Source organism: Natator depressus, chromosome 10 (assembly GCF_965152275.1).
Source record: "Natator depressus isolate rNatDep1 chromosome 10, rNatDep2.hap1, whole genome shotgun sequence".
Taxonomy (NCBI): domain Eukaryota; kingdom Metazoa; phylum Chordata; order Testudines; family Cheloniidae; genus Natator; species Natator depressus.
In genome coordinates this window covers 67,651,232-67,673,536 of record NC_134243.1, presented here as the reverse complement: position 1 = coordinate 67,673,536, position 22,305 = coordinate 67,651,232, and the positions used below count along the sequence as shown (strand labels likewise).

At 41.8% G+C, this 22,305-nt stretch overlaps 1 protein-coding gene across 1 annotated transcript in view; it reads left to right on the top strand.

Annotated features, from left to right (window-relative positions):
* The window catches only part of CEMIP (cell migration inducing hyaluronidase 1), a 142,267-nt gene that overhangs the window by 79,924 nt on the left and 40,038 nt on the right, over window positions 1-22,305 (top strand). Inside the window, exons 5-11 of the mRNA XM_074966445.1 lie at window positions 742-978; window positions 2,362-2,541; window positions 8,218-8,288; window positions 9,431-9,526; window positions 10,162-10,283; window positions 12,605-12,746; window positions 13,816-14,007. Of these exons, the coding sequence (XP_074822546.1) occupies window positions 742-978; window positions 2,362-2,541; window positions 8,218-8,288; window positions 9,431-9,526; window positions 10,162-10,283; window positions 12,605-12,746; window positions 13,816-14,007 (1,040 nt within the window). The remainder of the gene's footprint in view (window positions 1-741; window positions 979-2,361; window positions 2,542-8,217; window positions 8,289-9,430; window positions 9,527-10,161; window positions 10,284-12,604; window positions 12,747-13,815; window positions 14,008-22,305) is intronic.

Sequence of the window (22,305 nt, the reverse complement as noted above, 5' to 3'; positions counted from 1 at the left end):
CCTTTCCAGTGATACCTCACATGATCCATCTCGCATAAAACATATCTTAGTTATGCCATATTCATGTCATATAATATCTCGATGTAGAATATGGGGCATAGTGTCACAAGAGGTAACTCGGTCAAAGAAATACTCTTCACTTTTGTGCAAAGTGCTCTAACGTTTCAAGTTGGTCAATATTACTTTCTATTCACTCAGGCCTGGTTGATACACCACTTTTGTACTGATGTAACTACTTCAGCTAGGGATGTGGTTTGCTTTATTTAAAAAAAAAAAAAAGTTATACAGTTACAACCTCTAGTATGCATGCAGCTATACCAGCATAGCATATTCCCCTTCCCATATGGGAAAAGCTATCCTTGTGTAAGCCCATTTATACCGATATAACTGTATCCACAAGAGGTGTTGTACTGCTTTCCTACCAGTACATCTTTTGTGTGTCGACAAGCCTCCGAATGTAGATAGTAATCTAAAAGAACCACAAAGTAGTGATGATGAGTCAGCTGCCATGTCTGTCCTAAATTGTCTCTGACCCCTGTTGTTAGTGGTATTTCAGACAAAGAATTTATTTTCTATAGAGTCCCAGCATTTTGCATTCCTTAGGATCTCTTGAAAGAAATACATTCTAAACCATGTTGCTTCCTCTCCTGTTGGGCAGTACCAGCACTTGGTGGGAGGCTTCTTGTTGGCTTGATAGTAAAATATTCTGATTCATATGTGTGTGTATTTTTTACCCTACAGAGCAGATGAAAACATCCAGCCAGATGCTGAGTTTGGCCAAAAATATATTGGGGTCAGTCGAGGTGGAACCCTTGAGATCCATGGTGAGAAAAAGTTGTCCTGGACTTTTTTAAACAAGACTCTTCACCCTGGTGGAATGGAAGAAGGTGGCTACTACTTTGAGAGAAGCTGGGGGCATCGAGGTGTCATTGTCCATGTTATTGACCCAAAGACAGGGGCAGTCATCCATTCAGATCGGTGAGTCAGTTTAGAGCCATCAGTATCTGGGAACTTTTGACATTACCTTGAAAGCAGCATCACCATCAGATCCAAGACTGGCAAAGGCAATTTCCAGTGACATATTTATGTAGGACTCATTGTATGCCTCACTATAGCTCTTCTCAATTCCATAGGCTCCATAACCAAAGTAGGGCCCAATCCTTCAAGATGATGATTGACTTCAACTCCCTGCAAAGTCAGCAAGAGTAGATGGTGCTCAGCACCTTGCAGGATCAGGCCCTTAATGTGGTTCAAAGACAGTTATACCCAGGGCTTTGGAGCGGAGCCTGGAGCTAGAGCGCAGAGCAGCTCTGGAGCTGCAGGTTTTTGCCTGGAGCTGGAATGGAGCCAGAGCACAGCTCCAAAGCCCTCGGCAGTTTACCCAGAAACTTCCTTTCTCATGGGTCATTAGCAAGTACTAGATTTATTACATACAAAATCATTATTTATTTCTTTTTGTGGTAGTTCCTAGGAACCTTAGTCGTGAACCAGGACCCTATTGTGCTGAGAGCTGCAAAACACAGAACAAAAAGATGGATTGGGCCCCAGCAAGTTTACAATCTAAGCCAGCTAGTATCCGAACCAGGTCCTGAAGAACTGCCTCAGACAAACCTCTCTTTGACTTCAAAGGGGATGCAGAGCTGCTGCCTGAATTCCAACTGAAGCAGCACTGTAGTCTTACACCAAAAATAAGTGATGCATTTTTCATTGTGTTCACTTCAATCAAACTTGGGTCCCTTCTCTACGAGAATGTTACCACGAATTAAGACAATTAACAGTTTTAAATACTTGAAGCTTTAAAAATGTTTATGAAGAACTGCTGATTGTCGGGGGTTTTGTCTGAGAGCTAGGTTTTTTTTTAAGTGCAGGCGTGCATCTTATTTCTAATACAGTGTCACAAAAGGAAATGACTGCACAATAAATAATGTATTACTCAGAGTGGCACGCTTTGTTTAATTAGGATAAAAAACAATTGAGCAAACAAAAAGCACCCAGCAAAAACAAAACACCATCCTAGAAATTATATCCGTAAGGAAGAAAAAATCTTTATTCTCTCTTCCTACATGCTTACCTATTTTCTTACTTTTTTCACCTGCCACTATTTCTCAAACGAGACCATTATTGTTACAGTTTTGCTGTTTCATTATCTAGATCTTAAGCAATTCTCTGAATTAGTTTTATGGAAAACCATAATGTATTCTTTTAAACCAAACCAGTATAATCATCATTCCATTTCACTATACTATTAAGTAGCACTTTTGCAAGGGATGATATCTTTAGCAATACAAACCTGTAGATCTTCTATAGAATACCTATAGTGTGGTGCTCCCTGGTGTAAATGCTTCTTTTCTTTTCGTTTAGGTTCGATACCTACAAACTGAAAGGGGAAAGTGCCCGTCTTGCCCAGTATTTGAGAGCAATTGACAATGGCATGATCCTGTCAGTAGCAGTGAATGATGAAGGGTCTAGAAACTTGGATGACTCGGCCAGGAAAGCAATGACCAAACTGGGCAGCAAGCATTTCCTCCATCTTGGGTTTAGGTATGTTCCTATCCTGCCAGTTCTGCCAGCACAGAGCCCTTATTATGCTTTTCATGTACCCAGATAATTCCACTCCCTCAAAGGCACAGCGTTCTTTCACACTGTGAAAAGTTTTCCTTTTTTCTGTGCGAACTTTTAGCAGTTAATTAAATAGCCTAAGATGCATTCAGTGTCTATATTGGGCATTTTTATTAGGAGATTGAGGAATAACACATGATTCATGTTAAAAGGCATGTATTTTTTCCATGATAACCCCATAAGTTATCCATTCCTGTTTGTTTCCATGCCATACCCTAGGGATTTAAGATGTATGTATAAATATATCCAGTGTACTGTAGATACATATCGTTCTCTTGGGTAAACAAACTTCAGGGCTAGTGTAACAGCCATATAGCCCTGGCTAAATACATAGACATTCTGGAATATATATATATATTTTTTTTTAACTAAGCAAATGTATATTTGGGATTTGTGCAGCACATAATTTAGTATGCATTATATTTAACCTGTAGACTGTAAAACTCCTTTGGCCACTATACAGTATATGTTGGCACACACAGTGCATATTCTCTAAAGCAGTATTTGCCCAGTTGGAGTCCTAGTTTATCATGCTGCTCTGCATTTAGGCACTTTTTTAAAAGTGGTTGTTACCCAATAGGTCATGGTCTATGTCCAGTCCGGAGGGGTCAATGTGGACCATTTTTTAAAAATCCTTCAAAAACGAAGCCAAAGGCCAATCGTTGTGAGCATGTGTGTGACAATTAGGAACCTGCAGATGGAGAACATGTTCAGTGTGGTGTATAAGGAAACTTAGCCGTGAGTCCCTTATCTGTTATAGGGACTTGGATGCTCTGTGTTGAGAATTCCAAATGAAATAACCTCGTCGGCAAACACAGGACAGACTGAACAAACAAAAACCCCCGTATTTCCTCCCAGATACCCAGAGTCCATGTGATGGCCCAATGGCCTGCCAGATTTCTGCTTCTGTAATTCTAGTTTTGAGACCCAGAAAGATACTTTGAAAATCCTACATCTTTTTTCCAGTCCTGCAATGGGGAAAAAAGATTTTTTTTTCATACTTTTTTGTGAAACTGCTTCTAGTATTTTTATCCAACAGTGGCATTTTAATGTTAGTTTCCAGCTCCTTTACAATAGGGACTTATAATGGGAATGCCTAGAGAATCTGATTCATCATATTATGACTCAGCTCTGCCATGAACTAGCAGTTGCCATCAAAGAGTTAACACTTGCCATGCTGCTACTTGAGCTACTGCAGCATTCCTCCATATTTTGGAAGAGGAAACAGTGGTGCCAACCCAGATATTTCTTGAGTAACGGGGCAACTTCTCCTCCTCCCCCCCTCCCCCGCCCCACTGGCTGGAACTCATTCCAGTGCCCACTCGTCCCCCGCACAGGGACCCTGGATTTCCCTTGGCTGGGGAGTCTCCCCCTCTTACCCACACATTGCACGAGTCAGTGCTGCAGGAGTCGAGTTCTCAGCAGGCTCCCCTGCACTCCACCCCATAGGAACGGACTCCCCGTGCACCACATTGCAACATCAGTTGGCATGGATGCCCTTCCATCTGGATAAGGGGGTGGCCAAGCCAAATTTGAGTGGCGTTGTGACCCTGTGCACCCGCCTGCAATGCCGCTCACTGAAATTTGGCCTGGCCACAGCTCTGTCTGTATAGAGGAGCAGCCAGGTCAAATTTCAGTGGTGTTGTGACCACGCAGCCAGAGTGCTGCTCCGGACCACTCAGGCAGCAGCCTTACTGATTTAGTATAGAACCACTAAAAGTTGTCTGGCCACAGTCCCCCCCAGTTCCATTTATATATGTAATTTTGAGCAAGTGCAAAAATCTGGAGTGTGTGTGGGGAGAATGCACTTCTTCTTCTTGACCGGAAATTAAGGTGACATCTTGGGTATTATGATGTAGTAGTTTTTGGCAAATGTTGGCCCTTTTAGGGTGACCACCACTGTGTAACATACAGGTTTGTAAAAATACTTGCATCCCTGCGTACTAGTTAGGTGCATCCGCCGCTTTTGAAAACATCACCTCTGAAGTCCCCAATGACTTTTTTTGGTCTCCTGTGTCACTTGGGGCCAGATTTATAAAAGTATTAGGTGTCTAAAGATGTAGACAGCTGCCTAGTGGGATTTTCAAAACCCACTAGGCACCTGTCTACATCTTTAGAAACCTCACACTTTCAATGGGAGTTAAACACCTAACTTACTCAGGCACTTTTGAAAATGTTATTTTAAAAACAGATCAGGATAACAAACTAGCAAAGATTCTCTGTTCCAAATTATAAACTAGCAAAGCCTGGAATCCTTACTCAGGCAACATTCCGATTTGAAGTCATTTATTTACTGAGGCCACTGTTCTGAATTTTTTGTCTGAGTTAAGGATTGCAAGGTTTGGTCCACAAATAACACATTACCCACAAACACCCTGAAGCCTGGGGATGCTTTTGTTACAATATAGTGGCCTCCCCACCCCCACCCCCGGAAAACCCCTGGGTAAGCAGTTTAGTATATGTAGTGGAGTGGATTGTGGGAAGGGTTAAAGGTGTGAGTGGGGAGTGAAAGGTTTTTTTGCAGGCCAAAGAGGCCAAAGGGGGAGGAAGGGAATGGGTTAACTCGATGCTTTATTCAGAACCAGATCCCAAACTGCGTGACTGGCTCCTTTCTCTACACCAGGCTGAACCCAAAGCCTGAACTGGAACACCCTCATTTGGTTCTGAATTCTGCAGCTTGGACCCATCTCTACTCTGAGCAGAAACTCAACTGCAAACATATATTTGTACCAGAATCCGATAATAACCAAGATCATCCTATCTGACCCCTTTCTCCTTTGCAGTGCAGTCGATAGTGAGGGAACGGCACTGGATGTTGTTTTTGTTGTCCTTTTTGAACCTTTGCCTGGATACTGCATATCAACAGCTACATAATCATCCAAGAAAGTCTGAATGCCACGCTGCCTCGTGTTGGGTTTTTACTCTGTAGTAGAGTTAGTGATTTTCAGTGCACTGTACACTTAAGCACATTTTTAGTACTGTTAAAGTAAGGGCCTGTCAAAGGTTAAAAAGTCCCTGCTCGTTCTGGACAGTATAAAGAACTGTAGCTTTGTAAAAATTACTCTGAGCAATTTGCTAGATTATATATCCACCCTCTAAACTACACTGCAGAAGAGGAGTCAGACAATGGGCAGTGGATTGATTTGCTCTCTCTGTCTGATCACCCTAAAACATCTGTTGGCTTGATGACAGGCTGACAATACTAAATCAAACACCTGTGCCAGATCTGCACAGCACCATGTCCGTTGCTGATGACAGCTTGTGACTGTTGCTGAGACAATAACTGGTGCAACCCCAGCTAGTAATTTTTGGGTCAGATATATTTGTTTCACATTTTTGAAAGTGCCAAATGAGTCAGGTTACTCCGTCACTGCCTGGGTAATTTTCTGGTACTGCAGGCTACACAGGGAGATTGATAGATAGCGAGAAACCATCTGTCTCCCACTTCTGTCACACTAAACCAGGTCCTGAGCTGCCATAAATCAGCATGCTCCATTAAAGTCAAAGGAATGATGACTTACACCAGCTGAGCATCTGGCTCACAATGTCTGTTCCTGTTGCCCATTTGCTGAATCCAGAAAAGTCAGAATGAATAGAAGAGCTTCCCCTTCCTTGTCTCAATGAGAAATGAATGTGCCCTTTAAATAATGAGCTTTTTAAAAAAAACAAAATCAATCAATCAAGACAGTCTTTCAGCACTAGCTGCTGACAGTTCTAATCAGAACCTCACACTGGCATCTGTGGTGCTACTCTGGGCTCATACAGATGTAAAAGAGTGAAATTCAGTCCTCACATTTCACACCATCAGGACATGTTACGTGTGGCCACGTGCATTAGGATGAACTGGCTTAACCATGCTGTTAACCATAAACGAACGCGGGGAACCAAATACTGGAAAGAATGAAATGGGTGCAAATATTAGTTTAAGAACAAACTGAACTGTTCTGGAAATATTTTTGAATGCTCTTGGCCTTGTTTATTTTTTTAATCATATTTTTGTCATTTGTTTTTATTTTTAACCAAAAAAAAAAAAAAAAGGAAGTGGGGAGGGGAGTCCGTCCTGCCTGCTGAGTGATCAAGTGTCATTTCTTCCACCATCCCACCTCTCTTTCTCTTTTGGATGGAGATCACAGCACTCCAATGCCTTTGGCACTCTGTGTGCAGGAAAGTTTCCAGCAGGAGCATCTGGCTCCCTGGCAGACGCCTCAGGCAGTTGTGTTGGCAGCTTTTCAGCTTCCCCAGGGTCTGTCCTGTGGTCAGGCCACTGATGAGCAGCTGGAGCTGCCTTGATTTGTGAGAAGCCATTTTCTTTAGATTAACAGGGTGTATATGTCACCCCCATTCTCACCATGGGACCATGCCTACTAAGAGTCTGCTCCTGCTGAAGTCCAGGAGAAGTTAGCCAGTGACTTCAATGGGAACAGAATTGAGCCCTAATAAAGGTGAGATGGCTGGTAATACCTAGTGTGTTTTTGATAATTGGCTCTTAGCGTCCATATATATTTTCCATAGAAGCCTGAGGGCTGGTTTTAAAGACACCTACATTCCAGTTACCATCAAATGCAATGTGTGAGGTACTGGCTTGGACTCCTAGCATGAAGTCCTGACTTTACTGAAATCAGTGGAAGTTTTGCCAAGAGACAGAGGATTTCTCTAACCGGGTTTTTATTTGCTAAATGTTGGGGCCTCTCAACTATAGAGAGAGTGCCACAATGCCCTTGTTGTTCTGTTGTGATGCACGTGATTAATAGCATTCGTGGCTGATGTCTATTTAGTCACATAACAGTAAATCACAGGCAGCAGTAGGACAAAACTTCCTGCTCTGACCCATTAATGCCCTTCTCTAGAGGGTCCATCTCCAAAGTGAGAGGGCAATTTACTCTCTATTCCCCAAACCAGTTCAGTTCACATGCTAGTGTTTCTAGCCTTGCTGATAACTCTCTAGTAGATACGGACAGATTCCACCTGTGACCATCAGATAGTAACAAACTCTTATTGCTGACCTGGGGCTGGAGCTGAACCAGTGATCGTGGCTCATAAACCCCCATTCCTGATCAGTTTGAAGTGAAGAAAAAATATATTCTCGTAGCATATCTATGTACCTTTGATAGCAGTTTTTGGCAGAAAATCAATAAAACAGAGTTCTTTATAAATCCCCACAGCTCACTACAGGCTGAAACCTGACCTACAACATTTCAGCACACATTCAATTTGCTTAACCAAATTTGGCTGTTTTAAAGTTCTTTTGGGGGGGGCGGGGGGGAACCTTTACAGCCACCCAGAGACATTGCCAGTGTCCCATGTTGCTACTACACAAAAGCCTCTTTAGATAGTCAATAAAAAGTGAAGTCCACTGGTGACATTTATACAACACTATGATTAATTATTTCAAGAAGATATTTGTCTTTTGAACCTCATTTCTCTTGTTGCATATTTAGCAAAGAAATAGAAAGTGTTAAGATATTGTCAGTGTAAAGCAAACTGCAGTGTCACATAAATCTGTCTGTTTTGAAGATGGTGCACCAGGGAGGAGAAAACAAATGATGCATACAAGTGCCAGATGAAATAATATGATCATTTCTCATTTTGATTTCTCAGGCATCCTTGGAGCTTTATTACAGTAAAAGGAAACCCTTCCTCTTCTGTTGAAGACCACATGGAATATCTAGGTAATGCAGAATCCTAGAATATCAGAGTGGAAGAGACCTCAGGAGGTCATCTAGTCCAGTCCCCTAAATGAAGCAAATGCTTGCTTGGAATTGCCTGGGCAAGTTCCTCCCTGGTATAATTCCATGGAAGTCTGTGTAATTACATAAGGGATAAACTTGTTCCTTGACATTTGTACTGTCTGACACTACACTACATTGAAGCTGTGAACAGGAGTCTTGCCCCCTTACATTATCCCCATGCTGTGATGCAGCTGGATGGGATCTGACACAGGCCACTCGTACACAGACATACAGGACCAGATTCTCAGCTAGTATATACCAGTATAGCTCCATTGAAGCCAAATTATGTATCCACCTTTTTGACATAGTTCCACTGATTTATCTCCATCTAAATCACTACAAAAGGTTCCGCCCACCCCACCCCCGCTCTCCTGCTGGTAATAGCTCACCTTACCTGATCACTCTCCTTACAGTGTGTATGGTAACACCCATTGTTTCATGTTCTCTTTGTATATAAATCTCTCCACTGTATTTTCCACTGAATGCATCCGATGAAGTGAGCTGTAGCTCATGAAAGCTTATGCTCAAATAAATTGGTTAGTCTCTAAGGTGCCACAAGTCCTCCTTTTCTTTTTGCGGATACAGACTAACACGGCTGCTACTCTGAAACCTGATTTATCTCACTTAACATGAGATGAAAATCTAAGACATGATATTGTACCATGATAGTCAAAACCTTTCAGCCTATGCTAGTTTTTGAGGCTATTTGCTGTGGAATACCATAGTACAATATTGTCTAAATAAAGATAATGACCTGGTTTGTCACAATGTAAACTAGCAAACAAAAATGCAAAATAAAACAAAAAACATGATTTTCTTAATTCACTTTTTTTTTTGTTTGTTTGTTTTTTGTTTTTTTTTGTTGAGAATTCCTCCTCTACAAAGGCAAAGTCTGAGCAGAAGGAAAGAGTCTGAAAAATCATTCCAAGAGCAGGCAGGACAATTTTGCTGGAAATTTTGCAGGCAATTACTGAATCTGCTCTGGTCTCCCAAGAGACACAACCACAGGCTTGCTCCATTGCCTATTAAGTCTTAACTTCTACCACTTGCGAACCATGAAATTGTTGTTAATTGTTTTACAGGACACAAAGGATCAGCTGTGGCCAAAGTATTCAAACTATTCCGGGCTGAGAATGGAGAGCATTTTAATGTGTCTTCAACCAGTGAGTGGGTTCAAGGTGAGACCTCTGTTTGTGTGCTAGCACAAAGCTTAAACCATGCTAATCGCTTTTTGAAATATTCCTTTTTATCACACCAATCACCATTCCTTTGTTTAGAAAAAGACGGTCTGATATCTAAGGTTGCTTTTTAATCCAAACAAGAACACAAGCAGCCTCTCTATTTCCAACCCCTGCAAGACTCTCTCTAATTTGAATCCTTTCTTTTTTGCATTGAATGTGACCGTCCACGGGTTAAGATCAAACCAACATGCGTCCTCTTATTTCTTTTGATTATGTGGTCACCGCTTGTCAGAATGGTGTTTCATTCATTGTAACAAAAACCCCCTGATTGCAAGCTGACTTGAATACATACAGAGGGCTCGAGGGAGAAGGGCACAATTCGAGTTCCATAGCTGTTAGAAATGCTCATGCTACATACTCAAACCATGTAACTTTTAAATAACTCCATGCTCCCTTGCCTTGCTACACTTCATAGCATCAGTAAAGCAGCTGCCAGACTGGCAAGGAGAACGAGGAACTAGGCAGTTATTGAAGAAATTTGTTAATGGTATTTGAGACTAAATTCTGGTAAGTGCATTTTTGCTGCATTAAGCATGGCTTTCTATAAAATGACCTTTCCTGTTTGTCTCCAGATATAGAATGGACAGAGTGGTTTGAGAAGCCCAAAAAGGCAAGATCCAAAGACACGGAGAAACTTTCTGACCTCAGAGCAGCAAACCCAGGCAAAATCTGTAGTCATCCCCTTGCTATCCAGGTAGGACAAACTCCCCATTTTCCCTATAGATTAGCTTGCCTGATGTGCAATAGCAGTATAGTAAGCAACCAACTGCAGCATCAAAGTCAAGAAGGTTCTAGTAGACCTCAGGCCTTCTTGGTGACAGTGTTGTGAGGTGTGAATGCATTTAGTTTCTAGACGTCTCTTCATGCTCTTGCACATAGACTGGCCACAATGTTGGCAAATGTTTAACACTAATGGGAGACTCATGAGACCGAGAAACTATATTCCTCATTCTGAGTCTGATCTTGCAACCCTTATTCACACAACCAGTCCCAGGTCAGTCAATAGGACTACTGGTGTGAGGAAGGCTTGTAGAATTGGACCATTTTTGCTGTCTACAAAATATGTAGTTTCCTATAGGAAGATTAAGAAGGGGGTGGCGGGGGAAGAGAGGATGTACATTTTCCAAGGGCCTAAAAGGGCCTTAGAATGGAAGCTGTCTGAAAAATTAAGCACAAAATGTGACCATAACATTAAAACTACAGGTTGCATTAGGTTATGGGGGGAAATGTCTTTGGGCTTGCAGTCATTTTTTTCAAGTCCATTGCTTTTTCTATTCAGTGCGAAACATGTAATTAAATCCTCGAATGCACATGTTGAGGGGAAAACATACACCTTGTTATGACTGCAAAAGTTACTTAATGTGTGAAGGAAAAATTGCTTTTATTGGCAAATTCCTGCTGCATACTTAAATGTCCAGTGGATAAAATTCTGCTGCTCAAGTGCTGCTTAACAGAAGACCATAAAATGATTGGTACTGTGGGGTTTTTACAGGGTTGACTTGAGCATTAAGGCATGTGGGAATGGATCCAGCAAACTCTTACTCACCTGGGTAGCCCTTGCTCACAAGAATAGTTGCATTAAATTTAATTGAACTACTCATGCAATGAGGATTGCCTGTATGAACAAGGGCTTCCAGGGCTGAGTCTTCAATTTAATCTCATAGTGAACAATGAGGGGGGAAAAACTGTTCCACAATTACTTGCCAGGTCAATGGTAAAGCTGACTCCACATGCGTTTCAGCTTTTGTTCATGCGTTGGAAGAGGGATTTCAGTTCAGAACACGAGAGCCACTAGGCCAGATACTAATTTAACTAATAGTTGCTTTTGTTCATGTTCATATGTATTAAAAGTGAAACAAGAAACGCAATATTTTTCTGTTCCTGAAAAGTTATAAATCATGAGCGTCTAAATCCTCGGCTGATGTAAATCCGTGTAGCCCATTGACTTCATCAGTTCATGCCAACTGAGGATATCGAAGAATCAAACTACCCTGCCCCAACGATGCTAAGCACAAGAAGAATCAAAATAGAACAAGAAATTTTGTAGCCAGGGGCACATTTCCCATCGATTGCAGTGAGCGTGCCTATGAGTGATAGGAGTTGCAGGATCAGACCCCTAATTTAGGTGGTGACTCCTTTTAAGAGCCTAGTGCCTTTTTAAAATGAAGGTTATTTCGCTGGTCCTATGCAATGCGTAGCATTTTTATGCAGTGGCAAGAAGGGTTGCAAACCTGAGGTCTAGACTGTGGTATTGAATCCCAGTCTTGCGGGGGGGATGGGATGGACTGCACTGCCCCAGGAGGAATGCATGCTGGACATGTTGAATCATCCCTTGAGGTGGTGTAACTTGATCCCCTTCCAGCATACCCAGCCAGCTCCACAGGCTGGTTTGCATGTGGGAGAGCAGAGGCCCACCTCCTCTTGCCCCCTTTGGGGCAATTTGTGACCTCAGAGTGAATGGGGGAGGATTCCTCATGCTCCCTGAGTATAGAGATAGCAACTATCCCTGGCCCTTGTAAGGGAGGGAGAGAAGACTCCCACCACTTTCTCCTGCAAGGAACAGACACAATCAGGCCCCAGGTAATGAAATGAGCAAAGTTAAGATGCTTGAAAGCCATGAGTTTGTTTGGGCCCATCCATCTGCATTCAGAGTTTGAATCTGACCTCAAACTAGTGAGATCTAAAATCAAGGGAAACAAGGCAAGGTTAGCAAAGCTCAGAGTACTGTTTCCAAAAAAACAACAACTCTGAGTCCTAATATAGATGTGGGAGTGACACGATTCACTTAGTGATAAATCCATGTGGTCTGCATATAAAAAGCTATTGTGCATGAACCAACTAGAATGTATAAATGGATTCTACCCATGATCATTCATCCTGTTTTATTACATGATCATTGTGCATCATCTTAATGCTAAGTGATCACCCTCATTCCATGCACAGAGAGAGTAAGAGGGTGTGAACGCCATTCATGTTTTAATGCCCACCCCATGTGCATTTCTATTCTCATCCTAGGCAGCTACGCTTTCTGGAGCCAATTTAACAACTGAGGTTTTCTACAAAAGCGGCCATGATTATAGGTTTATGTGCCATGGTAAGGATCAGACAGACGAAGGCTGCCAAAATTACCGAGTGCGGTTCCTGTGTGGCAAACCTGGTATGTGACTCACTTTTTAACGCCCGTCTGCCATGTCATTCAGAGCAGAAATCCCATTTTGAATTTTCCTCCTCCTGAGCTGGCTATTTTATAGGAAGCAGAAATCTGATACCAAACACAATAATTCACTCGGGAAACCCTTTGATTTCTGTGTTGCATTCTTTGCTTTCTTCTGATGTCCAGCTCCCCTGAGTTCCCCTCTCTGAGCACTTAGCCACAGGTAGAGAGGATGGGCCAAACCAGACCTGGTGGAGCACCTCCTACTGATGTCAATGGGAGTAACCTCTACTTACTGTAGAACTGAATTTGGTCCAATGTAGTTCAAGCTGAGGTTTGGCTGGGATATTGGGGTGAGCCCAGACAAGTCTTCAGTAGAGTATCTCAAGAGAGATTCTTGAGCACTAAGTGGAATGTTGTGATGGTGTAACCAAAACCCAGTAATACTGTACAGATACTTGGCAAGACCTGTAACAATCTCCATGCTTTCTAAAGCATTTCAAGATGGGGCAGGATTATTTCTTCAGCAAGCGAGGAGACTGTGTTTCCTGCTAATGCTGTTGAGAAGCAACGTGTTTTTCAAAGTAATTATTTCTTTTACAATTATTCATTTAGCAACCTGCCCTCATACTGGTCATTACATGTGATTCTTTAACAATCATTTAGTAGGGAGATAAAGATGGAACGCAGTTATCTTTGTTGGGGAAAAACAGTCATCATGTTAAAGACCACTTTTGGGAGGTTTATTGCTACTGTAAATAACAGTGCAGAGCAACACTAACTCCTGGAGCTAAGTGAGTGTGGGAAGTTTGAGCCACTAAGGGCTACATTTAAATTTAGTTAAATGGCTAGTGAAAATACACTTGCCAATAACTAATGAATAGGCCTTTTTTTGTTTGTTTTGATTTCACAAATCAAACCCAACCAAGACCATACTTGGGATAGCTGTATCATCTGTGTTGGATCAGTAAACTGCTAAATTTTGTTGGTAACAAAAATGCCCCAAAAAGTTAGCGGACAATTTAAGGTTCAGTGAGCTGAATTCTCTGCCATCCCCTTTTTTGCTTCCTAGTGAGACCAAAGCTTACTGTAACCATTGATACCAATGTGAACAGCACAATCTTGAGGCTGGCAGACGATGCACGATCATGGAAGGCTGGAGATAGACTTGTTGTTGCCAGTACGGATTATTCCATGTACCAGGCGGAAGAATTCCAAGTCTTGCCATGCAGAGCCTGTGGGCCTAATGAGGTCAAAGTATCAGGTGAGGATTTATCTTGTCATTCGCATGTTACTGTGGGCACATTCTTCTCTCCTTCATACCCAAGCAGCTCCATTTAAATCAAAGGTGTTGCAGAGATGTGAATGAGAGCTGAATTTGGCCTTCAGTTTGATGCTATTGTGAAATCTGTACCTTTTGCTATCTGAAAATCACCTGACATCTGTAAGTGATGATAGTGCCTTCTGGTTTATCTGTGGATTTTCCATCTTTCTTCCCTAGCATCCCGCTCTTGAGCTTATCTCCCAAGCACTTTGCAGAGCAGGCCTGAGTTTGTAGGATTTGAGGGATGCACATACTCTAGAAGAGGATCACCTTCTGAAAAGCATAGGATGAAGTCCTTTCTTATCAAAAGGAGAGGAGGAGCAGGTCATGAGATTTTTAGGGTTCTGTATTATTGTAGAGCTGGTTATTTATGCCATGCAGATATATTTAGGCAGAAACACAGCATCACATTTATAAAATACTACTCTGTTAAAACCATCTGTTTTTAGTATCTATATATAGAGCACATGCCACAGTGGAGATGTGTTAACTATAGATCCCTACAGTCACATGACCAGCCATAGAATCTCAAACCACAATGCTTGAGTAAACCAGAGTTGCTGTAGAATGCTGAGTGAATTGATCTGAGACAGAGGAAATGGGAAGATGGGTGTAGCGATAATAAGATACAAAGTTTTGTTGGTTTTTTCTCTCTTCAGGAGGACTAGCTCAAATCTAGAACAGGCTGCTGGCAGTGAAAAATCATTGCTGTCTAATTGTTCTTCAATGGTCTTTGTTCTAAATCCAGTTAAAAAAATACAGCCACCACAAAGTGACCCCTTATTGTCCATTTCAGCAGAGAGGCAAAGATGTCAGGGAGAGATTTTCCAAAACCACAAATGGCTTTTAAATCTTCCCCTGAGTCTGTGAGGTCCTCTTTTTTCCTTCCAGAACTTGGTTTCAGTACGTTGATGGGCAGTATGGAGAAATAGTGCATTAGCTACCCATTCTGTCAGTAGGTGGAGGACTTTCCAGTACTGTCCTTTACAACAACAAAAATTCATATAAAATATGCACCGTAGCTGATTGCTTATGGTGGTAATTCAGACATGTTACATTGCCAATGAACTGCCAGCATTTAAATAAGAGATAAGAATGGTGAGACAGATTAATCTGAGGAGAGATTTTTAACATACACTTAATGTAAATTCATTTTGAGAAAACATACTCCGACTTAGAACAATCAGTGCACCAGACAGTTTGCTTAGCTCTGCGACATTAACTACTTCATGCACCATTATCTTTGATGCAGCCCTTTCTGAAGGATACAAGTGTTTCCTCCTGCACTGGTTTTTTGGAAGGACTCTAGTCATTCATTGTTCAACTGGGAAAAAGAGGGATACTGGTTAAGCCAAAAAAAATATTATTCTGACTTTGAATTCATCATAGTCTTATGACTTAAGATGACAAGCACTCTCCCAGAGAACTCAGCTACCAACCGAATATTATTCTCGTGAAACACTTGAGCTATTGGAAAAACTGCATCAATGGTACAAATGTACATTGTGAGAACAATCTTGGAAAATAGTCAATAAAAATGAAGACCATAGATTAGTACATTTCTAAGACTCTCCTTGTATCTTCCTGGATCTCTCAAATGTTTATAATTTAGATTCATCTTCTACAACAATTTCCATTTGAGTTAATATTAGGAAAGTGAACAGACAGGGAAAAAAAAGAAGCCATGTGATTTCAAGTAGAGATCTAAGTGGAAATACTTAAAGTATTTGTGCTCTATGTTTCCAATTAGTTGTTAGGAGAATTTGGACATCCCTTTTTATTACCACAGATGACACACACTGGGGCCAAAGTCTGGCCCCCCCCCTTACATCCCTGCAACTCCATTGACGTCAATGGGATTTTACTGGTTATATAAGTCAGGACACAATTTGACCCAATAATAACTGCATCCAACTTTCTTGTAGCAAAATCCCACACACTAAAAACAAAATGGAAGAATCCTGCATGACTGACATAGTTCAGTCTAGTTGAAGGGAATAATGTGAAAGATTGAAATCTCCTCCATCCTCATAAGAAGACAAGTAGGTCAAGGGAGTGTCCTGTATACAATCAAGTTGAGAGCTCCAAAAATCTGCCCATTGGAAATAACAAACGATTATAAAAATAGTTTTACTGATAATAGGTTTTGTCCTCTTTAACCAGTTTGGTTTGTTGGGGTAGTTTAATTTTTCTCTTCTTTTTTTAACTAAACATAAACTAAACAGGACTAAACTACTCAAGTGTCCATTTAATAATATGGCAAAAAAAAAATTCTCATGCTGTAAGGATTTTTGTGGAACATCCATTTGGCAGAGCAAAAGTCTAATTATCATCAATGTTCTAATGTTTTAACAGATACAGCTTTGGATATTTTGCCAGATAATTTAAACTAGTTAGCCAACTCATAGACTATTTATATTTGACACTTCCTGCTGAGAAATCACACTTGCTTTACTGACTAGAAGTGGCTTAAGTAGCAGTAAAAAGATGAATATTAGAGCACTAAGGCTGAGATTTTTAAAAGAGCCTAAGGGAATTAGATAGGCACCCAAATCCTATTGAAATCCAATGGGAGTTGGCTAACTCTTATGGTCCTTTGAAAATTCCAGACAAAATAGCTAAAGCAGGCACCTAAGGAACCATTCTTGCAAACGCTTACTTACTCAGGTGAGTAGTTGTATTGATTTCAGAGTTGTTGCTTCCATGAGGCTCAAACTCGGAGGTCACCAGTCCCAGTAAAATGGTCATTTATTGAAATGGAACTCCTTCCCCCTCCCTCCTCCTTTAACTGTCTTCACTTGTCATTTTTATGTCTAGATTATTTTCTGTGAGGGCATTGATTAAAACTGTTTGATGTTTTATCTCTGGACTCTGCAAAAGTGGGGGAACACAGTGCAAGTCAGAGGAGGGAGAGGAGGAGGAAGGAAGGGTTGTGTTATTACAGTAGGATAGGATGAAAGATCAAGTATTTCTTGTGGTTTTCCCCAGGAAACCAGTCTTATCTGTATCTTTTTGTGGCTGTATATGAAGTTACTAACAATGCTGATAAGTTTAACCATGGATGGAATATACATAATGAAACAACCTTTTGTGCATATACTGTACTTGATAAAGCATGATTTTAAAAAAATACCCTACTTGTGGTTGGCCTAATAATTCAAATTATCCCACCCATTAGTAAATCTGTGATTGCAACTGCATCACACACACATCTGGAATCCAACTGGTACAGCTGCAGAGACTGCATAATTGTGGAGCGTTACTGAGTTTGCTACCTGGTAATGCTAAAATATGTGAGAAAAGCTTTAGAATTAGGAACTTAGCTAAGAACAGATGTGGGGACAATTTCTCCATTCCAGCTCCTCCATGTGAGTTGGCTTATTGATCTCTTCTACACTAAGCTAGTAGGAAAATTCTTGATCTCTTGTCTTCTAAAATATGCCCGATTCAGCCATCTCCTCAAAAAGTATTGAGCTGGATTCTCCATTGCAAATATTTATACCATGGCAAAGAGTGTAAAATGCTACCATTCTTGTTTTGGTAGCGCTTAGTACTAGCTTTGCCCTGTGAATGACTGCACAAAGTGCAGGGCAATGGAGAGTTGATGTCCAGGTTTATTATATGCACCCAAAAGTTTAGGTGCTGATTTTAAACTCTCCATACCTTCTAGAGATGTGCACCGTTTAGCTTGGAAACCTCAGGAGACCATGTTTGTTGTAGGATTTCTGGCACTGTCTGCTTTGGGTCAGGCAGGAAACATCACAAAAAAGGCCCTTTCCAGCCGTCTTTTAATGCTTCTTCCTCTAGTCCTGGCCATTGTCTGGCAGCATGTGTAAAGAAAACACCCTGAATAAATGTTAACGCAGCATTTCAAAAAGGGTGGGAAAGGTTTGATTTTTAGAAATGGGGGAGAGGGAGAAATTCTTTAATATTTCTCAATCAAAACTCTATCTTTTCCACCTCACACTCCCAATGCCGGGTGCAAGTGTCAAGGGGAATTAGAAAAACGCAGGCGGCCCTCAAGAGGGAGGCATATTGGGTCATGGACAAGTGCAGGGGAAAAAACCTAATATTTATAGGAAGAACTACCTTGTCAGATTTATTAGCTAGAGCAGAAAGTACTAATGAACAATTACAGGCAATGAGATGAGCACCTGCACACTTAACCCAACAATTGAAATTAATCCAATTTATTACAACCCTCAGGAGACTAAATTATTGTGTGCCACTGGCAGAGAATAGAAGGCTCTGAGGTGCACCAGTGCCAGAGGCCCCTGCAATGTCAGGGAATTGATTAAGTGAGAGATTCCCAGATGATCCAGGCCCCACATTGCAGAGGATGGGGGAAAAAATCCAAGGTCACTGCCAATCTGACTAGGGGAAAAATTCCTCCCCAACCCCGAATATGATGATCAATTAGACCCTGAACAGGTGAGGAAGAACCATCCAATCCAGAACCTGAGAGAGAGAATTCTCTGCACCACCTCACATACTGCTTAATTGGTGCGAGGGCTTTCCACGGCTGAGCCCCAGTGTCTCTAGACTTGGCAGTTCATAGCCCCGGCACCTCTGGGCTTGCCACGTCTGTTATGAAAGAAAAAAAAAAATTGCTTGAGCCCAGGCACCTCTCTCTCATTACAAATTAAGCACTGACCTCGCAGCACTGTCCCAGTGCCAGCTGTGGCCATCTCAGATGCTTCAGAGGAAGGAGATTTAAAAAACAAAACAAAACAACAGATACACTGGGTGTGGGGAGGGAAGGATCCCTTTCTGACCCCCGCACATGGACAGCTGAAACCCAGAAGCCTGAGATTTTAGGAACATAAGACATGAACCGTAAGAGACCCGCAGGGCTGCTGAGCCCTGCCCCTTCCCAGCACAGGCAATTCCATCCTACAATCCCACTCATAAATTTGTCAGGCTCTCTCGTAAAACTAATTAAGTGGCTGCATTCTGGGTGTGTGGTTCAGGTGAATTCTCGGCTGGCCAGCTACAGCCAGAATAAAAATGGGAAACCCCATCAATATATTGCAGACTAGTGAGGATTCTATAGGAAGATGGATAGCAGGAAAGAGTGTTTGTTTGCCATTAAACATAAGCAAAATAAAGAAAATGTGGATCCAACAGGCAAGATGGTGGGCAGCATTTGCTTTATGGCTGTGTCTACCCTTGGAGCTAGGGGTGTGATTTCCCAGCTCAAGTAGACATACTCACACTGGCTCCTACTGAGCCAGCAAACTGAAAATAGTAGTGTAGCCACGGCATGGCAAGCAGCGGCCCAGGCTAGCTGCCCCGAGTACAAGTCTGCCTGAACCTCCTGGGCGCGTAATGGGGCGGCTAACGTGTGCTACTGCTCCCCGCTGCCTGTGCTAACACAGCTCTGTTACTATTTCTAGCACTCTAGCTCGGTGAGCGCTAACAAGTGCATGTCTGCTTGAGCTGGGAATTGCTCCCCTTGCTCCAAGTGTAGGCACAGCTTAAATGACGTAGCAATCAATGGGAGCTGTTCCGTTGACTCAGTCTGGCTTTGGATCAGGCCCAGGATATGTGCAAGATTAGATGTTAAAAAACCAAATATTTTGTTTGAGAGAAGAAACAGCCAGGAGCAGCCTTGAGAAATAAGATCTCTGGGAGGGCGTAGAATGCAGATCTAGAGGAAATCAATTTTTAATATTGTTCTGAAAGAAATGACAATCCTTTTACATCTGGATGATTATAAAACGTGGGAAGTGGGGAAAGGCTTTCGGCCACATTAGAACAGACTGTAGCTAATGTTGTGGTTGTAGGTGCTTTGCTTGAATGCTAGAAAAATGAAGAATTTAAATATTCCATGGTGCCAATGGTGGGGCGGGGGTTTCCCCAAAAAACTGAAAAGCAGGGAGGCTTTAATCCCCCCCCCAAAAAAAAATCTATGAAAATGAATTTAATTTGAATATTGGTTAATTTAAATAGCCAAAAATGGCAATATGTACATCAGTGAAGTATGTATTTTACTGATAGAGAGGTTGATGGAGAGACCCAAATGGAAAAAACAGGCAGACAGATCAAACACTGTCTGAGGCTGCGGTGTTTCTATCAGATTAAGGGTACAATTTTCAAAAGCACCTACGTGATTTAGGAGCCAAAAATGCCATTTTCAAAAATGACTTAGGGCCAGTTGTCCATAATATCTAGGCCCCTAAAGATCCCATTGGGAGTTAGGTGCCAAGGTACTTTAGAAAATCCCACTAGGTGCCTAAAAATACATTAAAAAAATCTGATCCCCAGGTTCCTTCTGGTTTTGATTTGAACCCAGAATCAAAGCTTGAGGGTTATGTTCTGATACGAAGCTCTGAATATGAACCTCCATAGAATTTAGAGTGGTTCTGATTTGCAGTTCTACTTTGGCTTCTGTCTGGCCCTGATGCAGCAAGCCATGCCTGTTCACCAAAGCACATGCTTGCCTTTAAGAATGTGCTTAAATCCTTTAATGGAATTTAAGCACATACTTAATTTTAAGTGTGTGATTAATTGCTTTGCTGAGTAGGGATGGACTTAAGCAGCTGCTTTGCCAAACCGGGGAGGGCCTCAGTTAGATAGACACACAGACTAAAGTGATTTATTTCTGTGTACATTTGTATTTTGTTAGTTTAATTCTCTAGCATGATGGCACATGATAAATCAAGCGAGTTTTTTATTCTGCCACACTGGCCTATTACATAGAGATGCAATGTGACTGACCACATCGCTCTGGTTATGAAAATAATACGGCTCAGCTGCTGAGTGCTACTGGTGACAGCCATCTAGCTGATACTTGACATCCCTCTGTGAGTGATGCCAGCAATACGGAGCCCATGAAAACTGATTGTAAACTGCTTTGCATCTGGCTTTGCTAATTTTTGGACAATCACAAAAACAGCTCTGGTGTTCAAACAATAAAGACTATGCTACAATATTCAAAGCAGTAAAGTTTTCTCTCTTCTTACCAAACCCACAGTGGAACTGGTTTGCAAGTCACTGACACTGGGCTTTCCTATGGCAGGTGTCACACATGTCACTTGTCCGCCATCTGCCTACTAGAGAGCTAGCAACTCTCAGCAGGCCGGCTGTAAGCAACAACTTAATTTCAAACTCAATTTACAGTGCTATAGAGTGAGACGTTCTTGTCTCCTTGTGAACTCTCGAGCAGATTTCTTTCACATCTGTCTCTGAATGTGCCCCATGAGCTGCTTGCATACCAAGCATTTAATGGGAACCAGCAGTAAAGTCCCCATTACTCTGTGCCTGGCTTTGTTTTCCACATGGAATTTACTGTACATGAGGACTTTGGAGCAGTAGTCTCCTCCATGAAGCAGGCCTACCTTTCCTGCAGTATAGCCCTACTATTACATTGTTAAAGGGGAGTTTGAAGTTCTGGCTGCTGTTACAAGAGGTGGTTTGTTGTTGTTTTTCAACAGCCCGTTAAAGGCACCATTTTAGAACTATTATGTGAAATACACTTACATTTTAAAAAGAGACTTAAGGCAATTTTCTTATCTCACATCAAGCCAAGTGAGCAAAAGCATACACCCAACAAAGTTCTATTTAGAAGCTGGTTAGTGAATATTTAACATTCTTGTCAGTGCTTAAATTTTGTGCATGTCTGTGCTGGTATTAAATACATGTAATCATGACATTTATTATTCTAGAGCTCAACACTCTCTCAGATAATAAAACTGTCTGTTTTAATTCCAGTACTGCAAATCCAAGAGCTGCTGTTCAAAATCAGATGTTCTTATGATTATCTGAACTTCTGTTTGTTTCAGTGAGCAAGGGAGAGGCCAATTATGGGAGATAACTGAAAATAGCATTCAAGAAATCAAGGGGCTCCCTGGATTTGCAGGGTCTCAACCATCCACCATATAGTCTCCTTGTGCAGGGGACAGTGACAGTTCTGTGCATTGACTGATGTGCACAAACAAGGGCAGTAACGCCCCTTTTCAGTTAGGGTGTGCCTGCTCCAGCTGAGTGATCTTGTGAGGCTAGGGGGGCCCAGACTGATCATCTGCAAGAAAACACTCAGCCCGTGGCCTTGTGACAACACAAGAGAACTGAGGCTAGGGTCCAAGCTTGGGCCCTTAATCCTGGTCTGTATAGTCTGGGAACACTGTAGAAGCAGCACATTCATCATATGGGTGGGGGAATTACCTTAGTTTGTTCTCTAGCAACCCTTCCAGCTGACTCAAGGAGCACTACAAATGGGCTAATCTGTTCCACATG